The sequence below is a fragment of the Vombatus ursinus genome, unplaced genomic scaffold (assembly GCF_900497805.2).
Source record: "Vombatus ursinus unplaced genomic scaffold, bare-nosed wombat genome assembly UNPS02011916.1, whole genome shotgun sequence".
NCBI lineage: Eukaryota > Metazoa > Chordata > Mammalia > Diprotodontia > Vombatidae > Vombatus > Vombatus ursinus.
Genome location: NW_020951694.1, coordinates 2,161,007 through 2,180,038, shown reverse-complemented (window position 1 = coordinate 2,180,038; position 19,032 = coordinate 2,161,007). Strand labels below are relative to the sequence as shown.

General features: G+C 38.4%; 1 protein-coding gene across 1 annotated transcript; it reads left to right on the top strand.

Moving 5' to 3' along the window:
* Nucleotides 1–229: 229 nt before the first annotated feature.
* KRBA2 (KRAB-A domain containing 2) lies at nucleotides 230–18,430 on the top strand. The gene is made up of 2 exons (XM_027857188.1): nucleotides 230–293; nucleotides 16,657–18,430. Exon 2 carries the CDS (start codon nucleotides 16,677–16,679, stop codon nucleotides 17,907–17,909), a length of 1,233 nt encoding a protein of 410 aa, XP_027712989.1. The 5' UTR covers nucleotides 230–293; nucleotides 16,657–16,676; the 3' UTR covers nucleotides 17,910–18,430.
* Nucleotides 18,431–19,032: the final 602 nt, after the last annotated feature.

The following is a 19,032-nucleotide window of genomic DNA, read 5'->3' as shown; positions in this document are numbered from 1 at the left end:
TCCACAAATCTGACAGGTAAACTATTCATTGCTCTCCTAGTTTCTTGCCCAGTGTTAGCAGTGAGTTAGTACAAGGACCAGAACCCAGCCCCAAGGGCTTGTCCCACCACCACAAGCCTCAGCTTCCAGCTTCCCAGACTCCTCTCCACCCCCCCCCCCCGCCACGTTCCCCGCCTCGGGGTGGGGCGGAACTTTGAGACGAAAGGGGGCGGGACTTCCAGGCCAGCATTCGAACTGCTTCCGCCAGGAGCCGGAAAACGTGGTCTGGGCCGCATTCTGGGCTAGTGGGGCAGGTGAGGCTCTGGCTGGCTGGTGGCGGCGCGGGAGCGCGCTCACGGCCGGAGGGAGTGGGGCAGGGGGAGGGCAGAAGGGGAGGGAGAGGGACGGTGCGCGCCCTCCGGGAGCAGGAGAGCCGCGGTGGGAGGGGCCCTTTCCCCTGAGCCGTCCTTCACCTGCCCCTGGGCGGGGGTCGGCCCCGCCTCCGCCACGGGCTCTCCCTGACCCCGCCCCTGCTCCTCTAGCTTGGCAGGGGCCTCCTTTGCAGTAAAACTTGGAGGGGAGGCGCTACGTCTGTTGCTAGCGTAGGGCTCTGCCCATCTCTAATGCGAGCTCCGTGTTTCTAAATTCATTATTGCTCTTGATAGGTGAGGACTTTGGGCTCCTTGAGACCTGCCCCGAGCCCACTGCAACCAGACCTCACCCGGGGCTTGGGAAACCTGGTGACCCCCAGGGATCAGCCTTGGTGACCCTGTGGAATAAGAGGGGAAAAGCGAGACACGGTCCCCGCCCTCAGGGAGCATCAAGACATGGCATGACCTGTTCTTGATGAAGACATCCTGACTGTAATCTCTGCTTCCCTTTCTAGATGTTAACCAACACTCTCTTTAATAATCCATGGTAGAATTTTTCCTGGGGTTGAAGGCAAATTCATTGGACTCTAGTTTGCAGACCCTATTGTCTTTCCTTTTTTTTTTGAAAGTCAGGGCATTTTCCCTTCTCCAGTTTTGTGGTACCTCTCCCATTTTGCATGACTTAAGGAAAAAAAAATACTGAAAGTGGCTCGAGTAAAATCTGCCAGTTATTTCAGTATCTGAGGGGTAATGGGAAAGGAACAAGCATATATTAAGCTCCTGTCATGTGCCAAGCACTATGCTAAGCACTTTATATATCTCATTGATCCTCACAAAACCCTGGGAGGTAGGTGCTATTATTATACCCATTTTATGATCCAGGAAACTGAGGCAGAGGTTCAGTGACTTGTCCAGGGTCAAACAGCTAGTAAGTGTCTAAGGCTGGATTGAAACTCAGGTCTTCCTTACTTCAGGCACCGAGCTCTATCCATCACTACTTCTTGTTTCCCTTGCCTTCAGGAAGGAAAATATAACCTGTGCCCCTCTGGTCTGTAGTTTCATGGCTAAGACTTGGTAATAGTTGGCTATACCTTCTTTTTGGTATCACATGGATTAGCAGAAATGAATCATTGTCATTTATTTTTATCTTTGGGGGTGGGGGAAAGAGCAGGAGGGCAGTATTTCACTGTCACATATTGGATTTGTTGTTCTGTTGTCTTTCAGTGTGTCTAACTCATTGTCACCCATTTGGGGTTTACTTGGCAAAGATACTGGAGTGGTTTGCCATTTCCTCCTCCAGCTCATTTTACAGATGAGGAAACTGAGACAAACAGCATTAAGTGACTTGCCCAGGGTCACACAGCTAGTAAGTGTCTGAGGCCAGATCTGAATTCAAGAAGATGAGTCTTCCTGATTCCAGGCCCTTCTGCTCTATCTAGTGTACTACCTATTGACCTTTGTATGGAAATCAGGCCAAGAAACGTCTGCATCAGTACTCTGAGCAAGAACTTACCAACTTTCTTTTTCTTACCTTCCTTAGATGCTTGTTGGATGGATCTCTGATCTTAGAGCTTCTGTGGCTCAACCGCAGAGTATCAGTCGAAATTGCAGCCCACAACAACCAGTGCAGCCTGACCCAGATTAAAATGTAATTGGGAAATGTCTAATAAAATAAATAGAAATGCAGTGGAACATAGATAATGTTAATATGGGGTGTTCTGAGTCAATATATATCCTGCAGGGACCCTTATATATGGTTTTAATGGTCCCCATTTCTATTTGAATTTGACACCACTGCTATACTGTATTGCTGTTTGGTGGACAAGTAGCCCCTTCTTCCTTAAAGAATGCTGATCCCTCCTCTGCAAGAAGAACTTAAATAGATATTTAAGCTATGAGGATATAGCTGTCCTCTTTCTTCCTTTTCTCCTCTGTGTAACTCTTCTCTGCTCTCCAGCATCCCCATAACAGGAAGGCTGTCTACTTACCCCCTTTTCCATTGAAGCCTTGTTCCTGTTTCCTGTAGGAACATTTTATTCTCCCTCTTAGCTGGGAGGGTGGACAGGTGTTCTTGGAGTCCCTTCACCTTCTCCTCCAAGAAGGTAAATTAGCCTGTACTTAGAACCCAGTAACAGTCATGGGGTTATGACAGAAAAACAACAGTCCCACACTGGATGCAAATCATTAAGGAATTTCCCTGCTCTCCCTTCCGGTTGAGATAGCCTAGTTTTCTTAAACTACTTGTGGATATTTACACTTCAACACTCATCATTTGGCTAAAATCTTTGCAGTTAATCATCTCCTCTTATGACAATCCTGCCCGCTTCCTTTCCTTAGCCTCAAAGACAACTCCACAGACACATCTTCACCATGACCCCAGCCTCCTAGGTGTTGGACTTATTTGTCCCAACCACCAATTTATTCTGTTAATTTACTCTGTAATTGTTCATTTGTTGTACCTTTTAGTTTACCTTGTCTAGTATGGCCAACTTCCATTTTTTTGCTGTCCCTTAATTCTTGGGCTCAAAGATCACCGTAGCTATGAAATTAAAAGATATTTGCTCCTTGGAAGGAAAGTATGGCAAATCTGGACAGCATACTATAAAGCAGAGATATCACCGTGTTGACAGAGGTCCATATAGTCAAAGCTACGGTTTTTCCAGTAGCAATGTATGGCTGTGAAAACCCCACAGAAGCGATGCTTTTGAATTGTGGTGCTGGAGAAGACTTTTGTAGGAGTGAACTTTGTTTTTCCTTTTGGTGAGACAATTGGAAGTTAAGTGACTTGCCCAGGGTCACACAGCTAATAAGTGTCAAGTGTCTGAGGCCGGATTTGAACTCAGGTCCTCCTGACTCCAAGGCCAGATCTCTATTCATTGTGCCACCTAGCTGCCCCCTGGAGAAGACTTTTGTGAGTCCTTTGGATAGCAAGGACATAAAGTCAGTCAATACTTAAGGAAATTAATTCAGGCTATTCACTGGAAAGTCAGATATTGAAGCTGAAGCTTAAATACTTTGGCTACATAATGACTCATTGGAAAAGACCCTGATGTTGGGAAAGATTGAAGGCAAAAGGAAAAGGGGACAGCAGGGAATGAGATAGATGTCATGGAAACAATGAACATGAACTTGGACAGACTTCAAGAGATAGTGGAGGATAGAAGGGCCAGGTGCGCTATGGTCCATGGGGTCATGAAGAGTCAGACAAGACTAAATGATTGAATAACAACAATTCTCCTTGATCCTCTTTAACCCTTTTATTTTCTTTTTAATTATCCTTGCTCAAGTTCTTTCAAAACCAGAAGAACTCAAATTCAGCCTCTAACCTACTTAAGAAACCCAGCCCCCTCCAAATTGCCCCTGTGATTTCCTTCTTATTTTGACCCAATGGGATAGGATATGACACCTGGAGGCAGGAAAACCAGAGTTCAAGTCCAACCTTAACTACCTCTGTGACCATAGGCAAGTCACTTAACCGCTCTGTTGTCTAAGTTTACTCATCTGCAAAATTATGGTAATAATTGCACTGACCTCCCAAGGTTGTTGTGAAGATAAAATGAGATAATATTTCTAAAGCACTTTGCAAACCTGGAAGTGCTATATAAATTCTAACTAAATTTACTCACGTCCTCTTTTCTCACACATCCTTCTTCCATACAAGCTGAAAATAGACCTGTTCACATAAAGTTTATCATGGTATCTGGGAAAGAGTCTTGTATTCAAAAACAGAAAATCTGACTTTAAGTCCCAGTTGTGTGACCATTTAAAATCTTTGAACCTCAGTTTCTTATCTTTAAATGGGAATAATAATATTATCAGAACTAACAGAAATGTTGAAGAAAGTACTTTGTAAATTTTTAAATTCCATGGAAGTCTAAACTAATGGGGGGGAGGAGAATCAGGAGGGAGAGAAAAATTGATGCTTGATAAATATAAAAAGTAAAATAAAATAGAAGTTTAAAAAAGTATAAACTGTTACAAAGCTTTCTAGATGATTAAGAAAAATCACCTGAGGATATGAATAATATCTTGTCCCAACGACTTTTTTTGAAACCCACCTACTCCTCCCCTTTAGACTCAGGGAATTTATCCTTGATTGATTTTGATGGCAGATAGGTCTCAAACCATGAACTCATTCTGGTAATAAATGGATTATAAGATTTTTACATTTGTATATAATATTGTGATATAATATTAGATCATTTATGTGATCTAAGTCTTAGAGGGTTGTCTAGAACAATGAGAGGTTACGTGACTTGTCCTAGGTCACATATCCAGTTTGTGTCAGAGGCGAAACTTGACTCCAGATCTTCCTTACTCCAAGACCAGAACACTATCTGTTCTGTCACACTGTCCCAAGGTACTTTGTAAGACTGTAAGTGACAGAGGAGTTTCTGATCTGTATCCATATGAGAAGGTTATTCATCAGGAATTCTGTTCACTTTGAACTGCCAACTTAAAACTGTTCTTAACATTCTCTCTGCAACAAACAGAGAAATTCAGATGAAGCAAATAAAAGTTTCTACTTTATACTTTTCAGGTTGGCAGAGATAACAAAAAATGAAAACATTTGTTAGCAGGAATTTGTGAGGACAGATCCACTAATACCCAGTTGGTTGAGTTGTGAATTGAAAGTATGCCCCAAAAGTCACCAAGTTGTATATATTCTTTGACCCAATGATACCACTTTTCTACCTATACCCCAAAAGATCATATAGAAATATTTATAACATTCTCTGTATTATAGCAAAGACTGGAAGCTAAGGGGCTACCCATCAATTGAGGAATGGCTGAATAAATTATGGTGAATAAATGTAATGGAATATTAGTGCATTGTAAGATGTGATCAAAAGGACAGTTTCAGGGACAACTAGGTGGCACAGTGCATAGAGCTCCAGCCTTGGAGTCAGGAGGACTTGAGTTCAAATCTGGTCTCAGAAACTTGACACTTAACTAGTTGTGTGACCCTGGGCAAGTCACTTAACCCCAATTGCCTCACCAAAAAGCAAAAACAGAAACAAAAACAAAAGGACAGTTTCAGAGAAATCTAGAAAGGCTTATATTAATAGAGTAAAGTGAGCAGTATCAGGAGAACAGTTTATACGTGAACGACATAATAAAGACAAATATTTAACTTAGAAACACTTAAGAACTCTGATCAGTGCTATGACTACTGACCAGAGGAAGACCTATGATGGAGCATGTTATCTACCTCTTGACAGAGGTGATGAATTCAACGTGTGGAAAGAGACACATATTTTTAGACATGGCCACTGTGTGGATTCATTTTGCTTAACAATGCTTATGTTACAAGAGTTTTTTTTTTCTTTCAGTTTTTAATTGGAGGTAAGATGAGGATTAGAAATAATAATGTCAAAAAAGATTTATTGAAACTTTTTTTTAAATGCACATAAGAGAACAAAAGGAACTTTATAAGGAAGTACAAAGGAGGAAGACAGTTTTGAAAGTAACATTATGGAATTTGGTTTTTTTTAAAAGCAGACAGTATGAAATGGAAATTCATGATTTCATATACATCCTTTCTTGTGAGTCATATGTGAAAATACCCTTTTTTATTAAGTTCAAAACAAAAATGTATAAAAGGAAAAAAAGTTAAACCATACAGTCTTCCATTCTGATGATGAAACCTTCTGATAGAGAGATGATGGACTCAAGTTGCAAAATGAGACATACATTTTCAGATGCAACCAGTGTGGGAATTTGTTTTGCTTGACTCCACACATTTGTTATTCAGTCTCATGGGAGTAGAGGTAATAGAAAGCTAGGCATAGAGTTGGAGAAAAAAAAGAGAGTAATTGAAACATGGTTTTAAAATGCCCAGAAGAGAATAGAAGGAAGACCAAGAGGAATCATAGGGCAGTTTTGAAAACAAAATGTTGAATATATACATATACATATATATATATATATATACAAACAAACTATACATAATAGAAATTCACAGTTTAATTTAGAAAACAACATTCTAGCTGCGTCAATACTCATAATAGTTCACATAGCCTCTTTAGGAGGGGCTATTATGAAATAGGTATTATTCTACCATCTTAAATGAAATATCTGAAATACATTTTATTCTAAAACCCAACTTTGTGCCTACAAATAATAAAAGAAGTAGAAGACAGCCAAGCTCAGACTTTTTATAAAAAAAAACTTTCATGATGCTTTTTTTAAACATCATTGTCACTTTTCAGTACTTCCCATACAATATAAAACTCTCCCTTGTAGCAGAAAGACCCACAAAAACAGTTAAGTTATGTTAATACATAGCACACATATCAGTGTATATAGCATTCTGCAACTCTTAGTTCACTGCCTCTCTAACAAGAAGAGGTAAGTATATTTCATCAGCCCTTTGGAATCAAGATTTGTCAGTGCATTAATATGGATTCTGGTATGTTTAAGTGTTATTTTCCTTTGCTTTATCATGGTCATTGTGCCTGTTATCTTGGTTATACTTTCTTCACTTTGCATCACATCAAACTTACTGAGTTTCTCTGAACTCCTATTTGTTGTTGCTTTTGATAGAGTAATATTCTGTTACATTCTTATACCACAATTTGTTCAGCTATTCCTCAATTGGTGGGTCTCTGCTCTATTTCTTGATTTTTTTTTTGCTACCAAAAAATACTGCTCTGAATATTTTAGCATAAATGTATATACATATACACACATGCAGTATATTGTGTGTACATTATTGTGTATTGTATACACATATACATATGTATATAAATCTATATGCCATACATATATATAATATATATAGACACACATATGTATATCTTTATGTACCTATATTTCTTTCCATCTTTGAACTCATTGAAATCAGCGCCAGTAATGGAATCTTCAGATCAAAGGATATAACAGTTCACATATTTTTCTTGCAAGATTCCAAATTGCTATCCAGAACAGTTAGACCAGTTCTTTTCTAGCAATACATTATTATATTTGTATTCCCACAGAATTTCAATCCCCTATGATGAATGTGACATCTTTTTTTGATGTTATTTCTAAAAGATGTACTAGGTCTTCATATAACTGATCAACTTCGGCCTCTTTAGCATCAGTAGTTAGAGCATTGACTTGTATTATTGTGATGTTAAATGGTTTTACTTGGATTCTGACAGATATCATTCTGTCATTTTTTGATATTATACCTCAGTACTGCTTATCTCACTCTTTTATTGACTGTGAAGCTTACTCCATTTTTTCCTAAGGGATTCTTGGCCCACAGTAGTACATATAGTGATTACCTGAATTAAATTCACCCATTCCCATCTATTTAAGTTCACTGACACCCAAGATGTCGATGTTTAATCTTTTCCTCTCCTGTTTGACCACATCTAGCTTACCTTGGTTCATAGATCTTACATTCCAGGTTCCTATGCAATGTTGATATTTACAGCATCCGACTTTCCTTTTGTCACCAGACATATCCACAGCTGAGCTTCCTTTTTGCATTGGCCCAGCCATTTCATTAGAACTGGAGCTCCTTGTAGTTGGCCTTCAGTCTTCCTCAGTAGCATATTGGACACCTTCCAATCTGAGAGGCTTGTCTTTCAGTGCCATCCCTTTTATCATTTTAGTACTGTTCAGAGGGATTTCTTGGCAAAGACACTGGAGTGGTTTGCCATTTGCTTCTCCAGTGGATCACCTTTTGTCAGAACTTTCCACTAAGATCTGTCAGTCTTGGGTAGTGCTGCACAGTATAGCTCATACTTTCATTGAGCTACTCAAGCCCCTTGCCATGACAAGTCAGTGATAAGCAAGGAGAGGCAGGAACATTTTCTCAAATGAGCATTGAAAAGAAATAAAAGAAAACAATAGAATGGAAAAGGAGATCTCTTCAAGAGAAAATTAGAGATATCAAAGGAACTTTTCATGAAGAAATGAGCATGATAAAAGACAAAAATGATAGGGACTTAACAAATAGAGACTAAAAAGAGGTGGCAAGAATACACAAAAGAACTATGCAAGAAAGATCTTAACATCACTGATAACCACAATGATATAGTTACTGATCTAGAGCCAGACATCCTGGAGAATGAAGTCAAGTGGGCCTTAGGAAGCATTGATAACAGTAAGGCAAGTGGAGGTAACAGAATTCCAGCTGAGCTATTTAAAATCCTAAAAGATGATACTGGTAAAGTGTGGCATTGAGTATGCCAGCAAATTTGGAAAACTCAACAGTGGCCTCTAGATTATTAAAGATCAGTTTATGTCCCAATCCTAAAGAAGGACAATACCAAGAAATGTTCAAATTACCAAATAAGTGCACTCATTTCACATGCCAGCGAGGTTATGCTTAAAATTCTTCAAATTAAGCTTCAGTAATATGTGAACTGAAAATTACCAGAAGAGCACACTAGTTTTCAAAGAGACAGAGAACCTAGAGACCAAATTGCCAACATTCACTGGATTATAAAGAAAGCAAGGGAGTTCCAGAAAAAACATCTGAAACATTCATTGAGTGCAGTGGATAGAGCACCGGCCCTGGAGTCAAGAGGACCTGAGTTCAAATCTGGCCTCAGACATATAACACTTGCTAGCTGTGCGATTCTGGGCAAGTCACTTAACCCCAAATGCTTCATCAAAAAAAATTTAAAAAAAAACCAAAACATTCATTGACTACACTAAAGCCTTTGTGTGGATCACAACAAAATGTGGCAAGTCCTCAAAGAGATGGGAGTACCAGATCATCTTACTTTCTTGGCACATATATACATAAAACATATGTATATAACTCTATATGTATACATATATATAATATATACACACACATATGTATACATTTATGTACCTATCTTTCTTTCCATCTTTGAACTCATTGAAATCAGTGCCAGTAATGGAATCTTCAGATCAAAGGATACAACAGTTCAGATATTTTTCCAATCACCCAGTAAGGCGTGTGACACTGGAAAGGGTGTGTCTCCTGATTAACCTATATGCAGGTCAAGAAGCAACAGCTGGAATCAACCATGGAACAACTGATTGATTTAAGATTGGAAAAGGAATATGACAAGGCTGTATATTGTCAACTTATTTAACATATAGACAGAAGAGCTAAGTTGGCAGAGAAAAGGCCCTACTTGCCTGAACTCTCCCAAATTACCCTCCAAACAACTTTAAATAGCTCCTCAAAATGCATTCTGGAACAGCAGAACCCACAAAAGGATGGAGTAAAGCAATTTTCTAGCCCAAGACAATTTATAAGGACTGCAAGAAGCTCTGTCTTGCTTGGGTAAAAGAAGAGCATAGTTAAGCACAGGTAGTTTCCAGGCAAACCAGCAGGAGACCCTTAGCCCCAGCATAGGTCAGCTACTGAAGCCCTGCAGGCAGCACAGCAGGCCAGTGGTACCGTAGGCCAGCTGTGAGGCTTCTAGCCATCTGGCATAGCAAGTAGGTGGTCAGGCCCTGTGGCCATGCCTGGCGACCCTGGCACAGCAGGCAAGTCTCTAGGCCTGGAGGCCATGGCACAGTAGGTGAGCCACACAGTACAGCAGGCCAGGGCTAGGCCCTGATCCCAGCTCAAGAAATGTCCACTGTGCCCCAGGAACAGAGCTAAACTTTAAAAGTCATGAAACAGGCTGAAAAATGAGCAAAACAAACAAACAAAAACAAACAAAAACCCTTGACCATAGAAAGCTACTATGGTGACAGGGAAGATCAAAACACAAACTCAGAAGAGGACAACAATGTTAAAATGTCTACATGCAGAGCCTCAAAGAGAAATATGAATTGGGCTCAGGCCCAAAAAGAACTCCTGGAAGAACTCAAAAAAGATTTTAAAAATCACATAAGATAGAAGAAAAATAGGGAAAAGAAATTAAAATTATGCCAGAGAATCTTGAAAAAAAGAGTCAACAGCTTGGTAAAAGAAACACAAAAAAAATGGGAAAAGATATACAAAAATTCACTGAAGAAAACAACTCCTTAAAAGTAGAATTAGCTTGAGGGAAGCTAGGTGGTGCAATGGATAGAGCTCTAACCTTGGAGTCAGGAGGACCTGAGTTCAAATTCAGCCTCAGACACTTGACACTTGCTAGTTGTGTGACCCTGGGCAAGTCACTTAACCCCAATTGCCTCACCAAAAAAAAGAAGAAAAAAAGTAGAATTGGCCAAATAAGAAAGGAGGTACAAAAATCCACTGAAAAAACAATTGCTTAAAAAGCAGAATTGGCCAAACATAAAAGGAGGTACAAAACCTAACTGAAGAAAATAATTCCTTAAAAATTAGAATTGGGCGAGTGGAGGCTAATGACTCCCTGAGACATCAAGAATCAATCAAACAAACTCAAAAGTATGAAAAAATACAAGAAAATGTAAAATATCTCATTAGAAAAAAACTGACCTGGAATTATTGGACTACTGAAAGCCATGATCAAAAAAGAACCTAGATGGCATCTTTTAAAAAATTATTAAGAAAAACTGTCCTGATATACTAAAACCAGAGGATAAAATAATAATTGAAAGGATCCACTGATCACCTCCTGAAAGAGATCCCAAAATGAAAACTCTTAGGAATATTAGAGACAAATTACAGAACTCTCAGGTTAAGGAGAAAATACTGCAAGCAGCCATAAAGAAACAATTCAGATATCAAAGAGTTACAGTCAAGATTAGCAGCTTCTACATTAAACAATTGGAGGGCTTGGAATATAATATTCGGGAAATCAAAGGAGCTTGGATTACAACCAAGGACCATCTACCCAGCAAAACTGAGCATAATCCTTCAGGGGAAAAGTGGATATTTAATGAAATAGAAGACCTTCAGACATTCCTGATGAAAAGTCCAAAGCTAAATAAAAACATGATTTTCAAATACAAGACTCAAAAGAAGCATAAAAAGGTAAACAAGAGAAAGAAAACATAAGTTATCAGTAAGGGTAAACTGTTTACGTCCTTACACAGGAAGACGATATTCCTGAAGATGATATGTATATTCCTCCTAACTGGGCTAATAGTGATACAGTTCTTAAAAATTACAGCTCTTAAGAACTGCATCACTATTAGGCAGTCAGAAGGAATATACATAGACAGAGGGTGTAGGTATAAGTTGACTTTGAAGGGATAATATAAAAAAATTAAGGGGTGAGAAAGCATTGCACTGGGAGAAGAGTGAAGGGAGAGGTAAAATGGGGGTAAATTATCTCATGTGAAGAGGCAGGAAAAACCTATTACAGTGGAGGAAAAGAAGAGGGGAATGCATTGCTTGAACCTTACTCTCATTGGATTTGGCTCAAAGAGGGAATAACATACACACTCAGTTGAATATAGAAATCTATCTTACCCTCTAAGTAGAAGGGGGAAAGGAGAAGAAAATAGTGGGGCCGATAGAAGGGAGGACAGATTGAGAGAGGAGGTGGTCAGAAGCAAAACACTGGTGAGGGACAGGGTGAAAGAAGAAAAAGAGAGAGAGAGAAAGAGAGGGGGGGAATAATTGAGCATATTAATAACAAAACCAACAGAAAATTATTATCTCAATAAAATGCAGAAAAAGCTTTTGACAAAATACAGCACCCATTCCTACTAAAAACACTAGAGAGTATAGGAATAAGTGGAGCTTTCCTTAAAATGATTAATATCTAAAAACATCAGTAAGCATTATCTGTAATGGGGATAAATCTTCCCAGTAAGATCAGGAGTAAAGCAAGGATGCCCATTATCACCACTATTATTTAATATTATACTAGAAATGTTAACTATAGTAATAAGAAAGGAAAAAGAAATGGAAGAAATTAGAATAGGCAATGAGGAAACAAAACTGTCACTCGTTGCAGATGATATGATGATATACTTAGAGAATCCTAGAGAATCAACTAAAAGACTACTTGAAATAATTAACAACTTTAGTAAATTTGCAGGATATAAAATAAACTCCCATAAATCATCAGCATTTCTATATATTACCAACAAAGTCAAGCCGCAAGAGATAGAAAAATTTCTTTTAAAATAACTGTAGACAAGGGGCAGCTAGGTGGTGCAGTGGATAGAGCACCAGCGCTGGAGTCAGGAGGACCTGAGTTCAAATCCAGCCTCAGACACATAACACTCACTAGCTGTGTGACTCTGGGCAAGTCACCACTTAACCCTGATTGCCTCACAAAAATAAATAAATAAAATAACAAACCTACGAACTATATGAGCACAATTACAAAATACTTTTTACAGAAATAAAGTCAGTTCTAAACAATTGGAAAAAATATTAATTGGCCATGGTTAGGTCAGGCCAATAAAATAAAAATGACAATTCTACCCAAATAAATTTACTTACTCAGTGCCATACAAAACTACCAAAAATTATCTTATTGAGCTGGAACAAATAATAAAATTCATCTGGAAGAATGAAGGTCAACAATATCAAGGGAATTAATGAAAACAAATGTGAAGGAAAGTGGCCTACTCATACCAGATCTCAAACTGTTTTTATAAAGTAGTAATCATCAAAACTATCTGTTACTAAGTAATAGAGTGGTGGATCAGTGGAATAAATTAGGTACACAAGACACAATAGTAAATGACCATGGTAATCTAGTGTTTGATAAACCCGAAGACTCCAACTTTTGGGACAGCAATTCACTACTTGACAAAAACTGTTGGGAAAACTGGAAAGTAGTATGGCAGAAACTAGGTATAGACCAACACTTTACATTGTATGAGAAAATAAGGTCAAGATAAGTACATGATTTAAACATAAACACTCAATAATCTTAGAGATGCAGATGATACCATTCTGATAGAAGAAAGTGAAGAGGAATTAAGAAGCCTTTTGATGAGGATGAAAGGGAGTATAAAAGCAAATTAGGAGAGCAAGGAATAGTTTACCTGTCAGATCGTTGGAGGAGGGAAGAATTTATGGCCATACAAGAGATAAGAGAGCATTCATTCCTAGATATAAAATGAACAATTTTGATTTTATTAAATTAAAAAGATTTTGCACAAACAAAACCAATGCAACCAAAATTAGAAAGAAAGCACAAAGCTGGGAAACAATTATTACAGCAAGTGTCTTTGATAAAGGCCTCATTTCTCAAATATACAGAGAACTGATTCAAATGTATAAGAATACAAATCATTCCCATTGATAATTGTCAAAGGATATGAACAGTTTTCAAATGAAGAAATTAAAGCTATCTATAGTCATATAAAAAATACTCTAACTCTTAATTAGAGAAATGCAATAAAAACCACTCTGAGGTACTACCTCACACCTATCAGACTGACTAATATGACAGAAAAGGAAAATAATAAATGTTGGAGAGGATGTGGGAAAATTGGGACACTAATGCATTGTTGGTGGAGTTGAGAACTGATCCAACTATTCTGGAAAACAATTTGGAACTATAACCTAAAGGCAACCAAACTGCGTACCCTTTGATCTAGCAATACCACTACTAGGTCTATGTTCCAAAAAGATTTTTTAAAGAAGGAAAAGGGGCCTATTTGTACTAAAATATTTATAGCAGCTCTTTTTGTAGTGGCAAAGAGTTAGAAATTGAGGACATATCCATTAATAGGGGAATAACTAAACAAGTTGTGGTATATGATTGTAATGGAATACTACTGTGCTAGAAGAAATGATGAGGGGGCAGCTAGGTGGTGCAGTAGATAAAGCACCAGCTTTGGAGTCAGGAGGACCTGAGTTCAAATCTGGCCTCAGACACTTGACACTTACTAGCTGTGTGACCCTGGGCAAGTCACTTAATCCCAATTGCCTCACCACAACAAAAAAAAAAAAAGGAAAAGAAAAAGAAAAGAAATGATGAGCAGTTTTTTGTGGTGGCCAAGAATTGGAAATTGAGTGGATACCCATCCATTGGGGAATGACTAAACAAGTTGTGGTATATGAATGTAAAGGAATACTATTGTGCTATAAGAAATGATGAGCAGGCAGACCTCAGAAAAATCTGGAAAGACTTGTATGGACTGATGCTGAGTGAAGTGAGCAGAGCGAGGAGAATGTTGTACATGGTAACAGCCATGTTGTGCCATGACTAATATTGATAGACTTAACCTTTCTCAGCAATGCAAGGGATCTAAGACATCTCCAAAAGTCTCATGATGGAAAATACTATCCACATCCAAAGAAAGAATTGTAGAGTTTGAATGCAGATCAAGGCATACTATTTGTCATTTGTTTTTCTTCTGTTTTGTTTTGTTTTCTCTTTCTTGTGGTTCTTCCTGTTGGTTCTAATTCTTCCTTACAACATGACTAATGTGAAAATATCTTTAATAGGCATGTATATGTAAAGCCTATATCAGATTGTATGCCATCCTGGGGAGGGAGGGGGAGAAAAATTTTAAACTCAAAAGCTTATGGAAGTGATTGTTGATAAATCGAAATAAATTAATAAAAAAATTTTTAAAAATAAAATTAAATTAAAAAAAAAGAAACGAGCAGGCTGATTTCAGAAAAACCTGGAAAGACTTCTATGAACTGATGCAAAGTAAAGTGAGCAGAACCAGGAGACCATTGTACACAATAACAGCAATGCTGTACGATGATCAACTGTGAATGACTTACCTAGACTTAGCAATACAACGATCCAAGACAATTCCAAAGGACTCATGATGAAAAATACTGTCCACCTCCAGAGAAAGAACTCATGGAGTCTGAATGTAGATCAAAGTATGCTATTTTTCACTTTCTGTATTTTTTTCATGTTTTTCCCCTCTTTGGGTCTGCATCTTCTTTCACAACATGACTAATATGGTAACATGTTTTGCGTGATTGAACGTGTATAACCTATATCAAATTGCTTATTGTCTCAGGGAAGGGAGAAGTGAGAGAGAAAATTTGGAATTCAAATTTTTAAAAAATTGAATATTAAAAATTTCTTTACATGTAATTGAGGAAAAAATAAAATATTATTTAGAACTGCAAAAAAAAAAATCTTATATGCAGAGTACCTCATGGGAAGTGCCAGGCTGGATGAATTAACAGCTAGAATTAAGGTTGTCAGGAGAAATATCAATAGTAAGAGATGCAGATATACCATTCTGATAGAAGAAAGTGAAGAGGAATTAAGAAGCCTTTTGATGAGGATGAAAGGGAGTATAAAAGCAGGCTTAAAGTTTAACATAAAAAAACTAAGATCTTGGCAACTGGTCTCATCATTTCCTGGCAAATAGAGGGAGAAGAAATGGAAAGTGTCAGATTTTATATTTTTGGGTTCAAAGATCACTGCAGACGGTGACTGCAGCCATGAAATTAAAGACATTTACTCCTTGAAAGGAAAGCTATGGCAAATCTGGACCAAAAAGCAGCAACATCACCTTGTCAACAAAGTTCCATATAGTCAATGCTATAGTTTTTCCAGTAGCAATGTATGACTGTGAGAGATGGAATATAAGGAAAGCTGAACCCCACAGAATTGAAGCTTTTGAATTGTGGTGCTGGAGAAGACTTTTGAGAATCCCTTGAACAGCAAGGAGATCAAATCAGTTAACACTTAAAGAAATTAATTCAGGCTATTCACTGGAAGGTCAGACATTGAAGTTGAAGCCTAAATACTTCAGCCACATAATGACTCATTAGAAAACGACACATAAAGGGCTCATTGGAAAAGACTCTGATGTTGGGAAAGATTAAAGGAAAAAGGAAAGGGGGACAACAGAGGAGATGGATGGATAGCATCACAGAAACAGTGAATGTGAACTTGGACAGCCTTCAAGAGATAGTGGGGAATACAAGGGCCTGGTGTGCTGTAGTCCATGAGGTCACAAAGAGTCTGGCATAATTGAACCACTGAACAACAACAAATTCCCACAGCTTCTCCAGCATGATGCCTTCTTTTATGGTCTTTGCTAATTTGGTGGGTATGAATTTTAATCTACACATTTCTAATTATTTATGATTTAGAGCATTTTGTGTGTTTCCAATTGATTTTCAAACTTTTGTGTATAATTCCTTCTCAGTTCCTTTATTTCCCATGCTGTTGCTCCAATTAGAATAAAAAATGCTTGTATGTAAAATTCTCTAGCAACCATAGAGAACATGTATTTATATAGTAGTGGTAATTTGCTAGTAATATTCAGAACTACATAATTTGTAATGGTTCCTTTTCATACAATCGTTTATTTTTTGCTTTTGCACCTTCTTTTTCGTATAAAATCATGTTTTGGTTTAAAGAGGTTCAAGTAGGGATGAAACAGTGGAAAAACAAAAAAGTATGAGTGGAAAAAACTTCAGATGTGTTGAGGTGAAAGACATATAGAAAGAGCGGGAGGGACCCTCTTTCTCTGGGTGTTGCAATGAATTTAAAATAAATTTTTTTTTTGTTCTTAGGATCATTTCTTCAGTTTTCTATGATGTCGCAGAGTGTTGGAGATGGCAAATCTAGTGACTTAAGTGTAAGCAAGGTAGAATCGGAGATGAGAAGCATGAGAGAGAAATTCCTTGCAAGAGTAACAAAGTTAGTTGAAAGCAAAAGTTACAACAGCAAGGTCTTTTCTAAAGAAAAGTACTTCCAGACACTGAGGGAAGTAAAAGAAGCCAAAGAAAAGGGGAAGAAGTCATCTCGGGACTACCGCCGTGTGGCAAAGTATGATGTGGTCACTATACATGGTACTGAGAAACTGATTGAGGCAGCTCATGGAGAGCGAGATCGAATACGGTATTATGTGCACAAGGAAGAGTTATTTGACATTCTTCATGATACACATCTCAGTATTGGACATGGTGGACGGACTCGTATGCTAAAAGAATTGCAAGGAAAATATGGAAATGTTACAAAAGAAGTCATTGTATTATATCTGACTCTGTGCAAACAGTGCCATCAGAAGAATCCAGTGCCCAAGAGAGGTTTTGTAGCAAAGCCTATGACTTTTAAGGTAATTTGCTCCAGATGCCAAGTTGATCTCATTGACATGCAGTCTAATGCTGATGGGGAATTCAGATTTATCTTAAGTTATTTGGACTACTTAACAAAATTCATGATTTTACGGCCATTAAAATCCAAAGGGGTTCATGAGGTGGCATGTGTCTTATTAGACATTTTCTCAATTATTGGGGCACCCAAGGTATTGGAGTCTGACAGTGGAAGAGAATTTGCAAACCATGTTGTCAGTGAGCTCAATCAGATGTGGCCAGACCTGAAACTTATCCATGAAAAACCTCAAAACAGCCAAAGCCAAGGTATGATAGAACAAGTGAACCAGGAGGTACAACAATTGATGAGTACCTGGATGCAGAGTAACAATTCACTTCATTGGGTTGAAGGTCTTCGATTTGTGCAAATGATGAAAAACCAGGCCATTCATGCAGGCTTACAGCAAAGTCCCTATGAAGCAATGTTTGGTTGTAAACCTAAATTTGGTCTGTACAACTCAAATTTGCCCCATGATACTGTTTCCATTCTCCACACAGAGGAAGAACTAGAGATTGCTGAAGAGCAACTAGAAAACAATCTCATGGTCAAGCAGGAAGAAGGCACTGAAATTGGAGCAGAGAAATCTGACCTAGAAGACATTGATAACAATCCTACTGAGATGCCTAAGCCATGCACATCACAGAGTACCATGAGTCTGATCTGCCACTGAATAGATGGTTGTATTTTAACCATTCATGGAGGTTTCTCCATGCACTGTCAACAAAATTCCTATCCAAGGCAGTTTGAGGCATAGGAGGCAAAGGTTTTTGCCCCACAATCTAGAAGCCCCTTGCAATTAAAAACAGTCATGAGGTTGCCTCATATCAGGTGGGGAGGAAAAAAGATATTTGACTTTAAAGTACATTGGCCGAGATGTTAATATGTAGTTGAACCTTTGTTCCAATCTTCTCTGTTCACTCCCCCCCCAAAACCCTACCCCCTACTAATTATTTTAGAAATAAAAAAGGTGTTCATTGAAAAGGGATGGAGGAAGGAATGGTAGGTAAAGGATATGGGATAAGATGAGACGAAAGAAGAAATAAAAGAGAATGGAGGTGGGAAATGTCCCCAGGGCTAAGTCTCAATTATGAGACTGGGAAAATCAAGGGGAACTGACCACCTGAGATGGACACTGTGGAGCAGAGGTTCTTCCTAGTTTGAGGTCTGTGATCTTGTTTTTGTTTTTTTTAATTATTTTTATGCATTTCAATATAATTGGTTTCCTTTGCAATCTTCTGTATTTTTTTTTATGCATTTAAAAACATTATTCTGAGAATAGGTCCTTAGGCTTCAACAAACTACCAACAACCATTCATAACGGATTAGCCTCTTAGCCTGGCTGTCTCTGCAGAACAGCCCTCAACAGAGTGGGATTGTGATTCTTGCTTTGAAACCTGACTCATACCTAATTCCTGACTGGATTGGTTATCACAAGCTAACTTTTGTCTATTAGGGAACAAATGGAGAGCTGAAAGTAAGCCTGGCCCAGCTGGAGAAATTTAAACCTAACTGTGCCATGCATGACTAGCTATCCCCGCAACAGACCACAAGAGTTGTTAGCCTGTTGTTTTACTGGAGTGGAGGGTTTTGTGGGGGGTGAAGAATAATTAGGGGAGGGGCAGCTAGTTGGCTCAGTGGTTAGAGCACTGTTGGTAGAATCAGGAGGACCCGAGTTCAAATCTAGCCTCAGACACATAACACTCACTAGCAGTGTGACTCTGGGCAAGTCACTTAACCCTAATTGCCTCACCAAAAAAAAAAAAGAATTAGGGGACCCTTGATCATTTCCATTT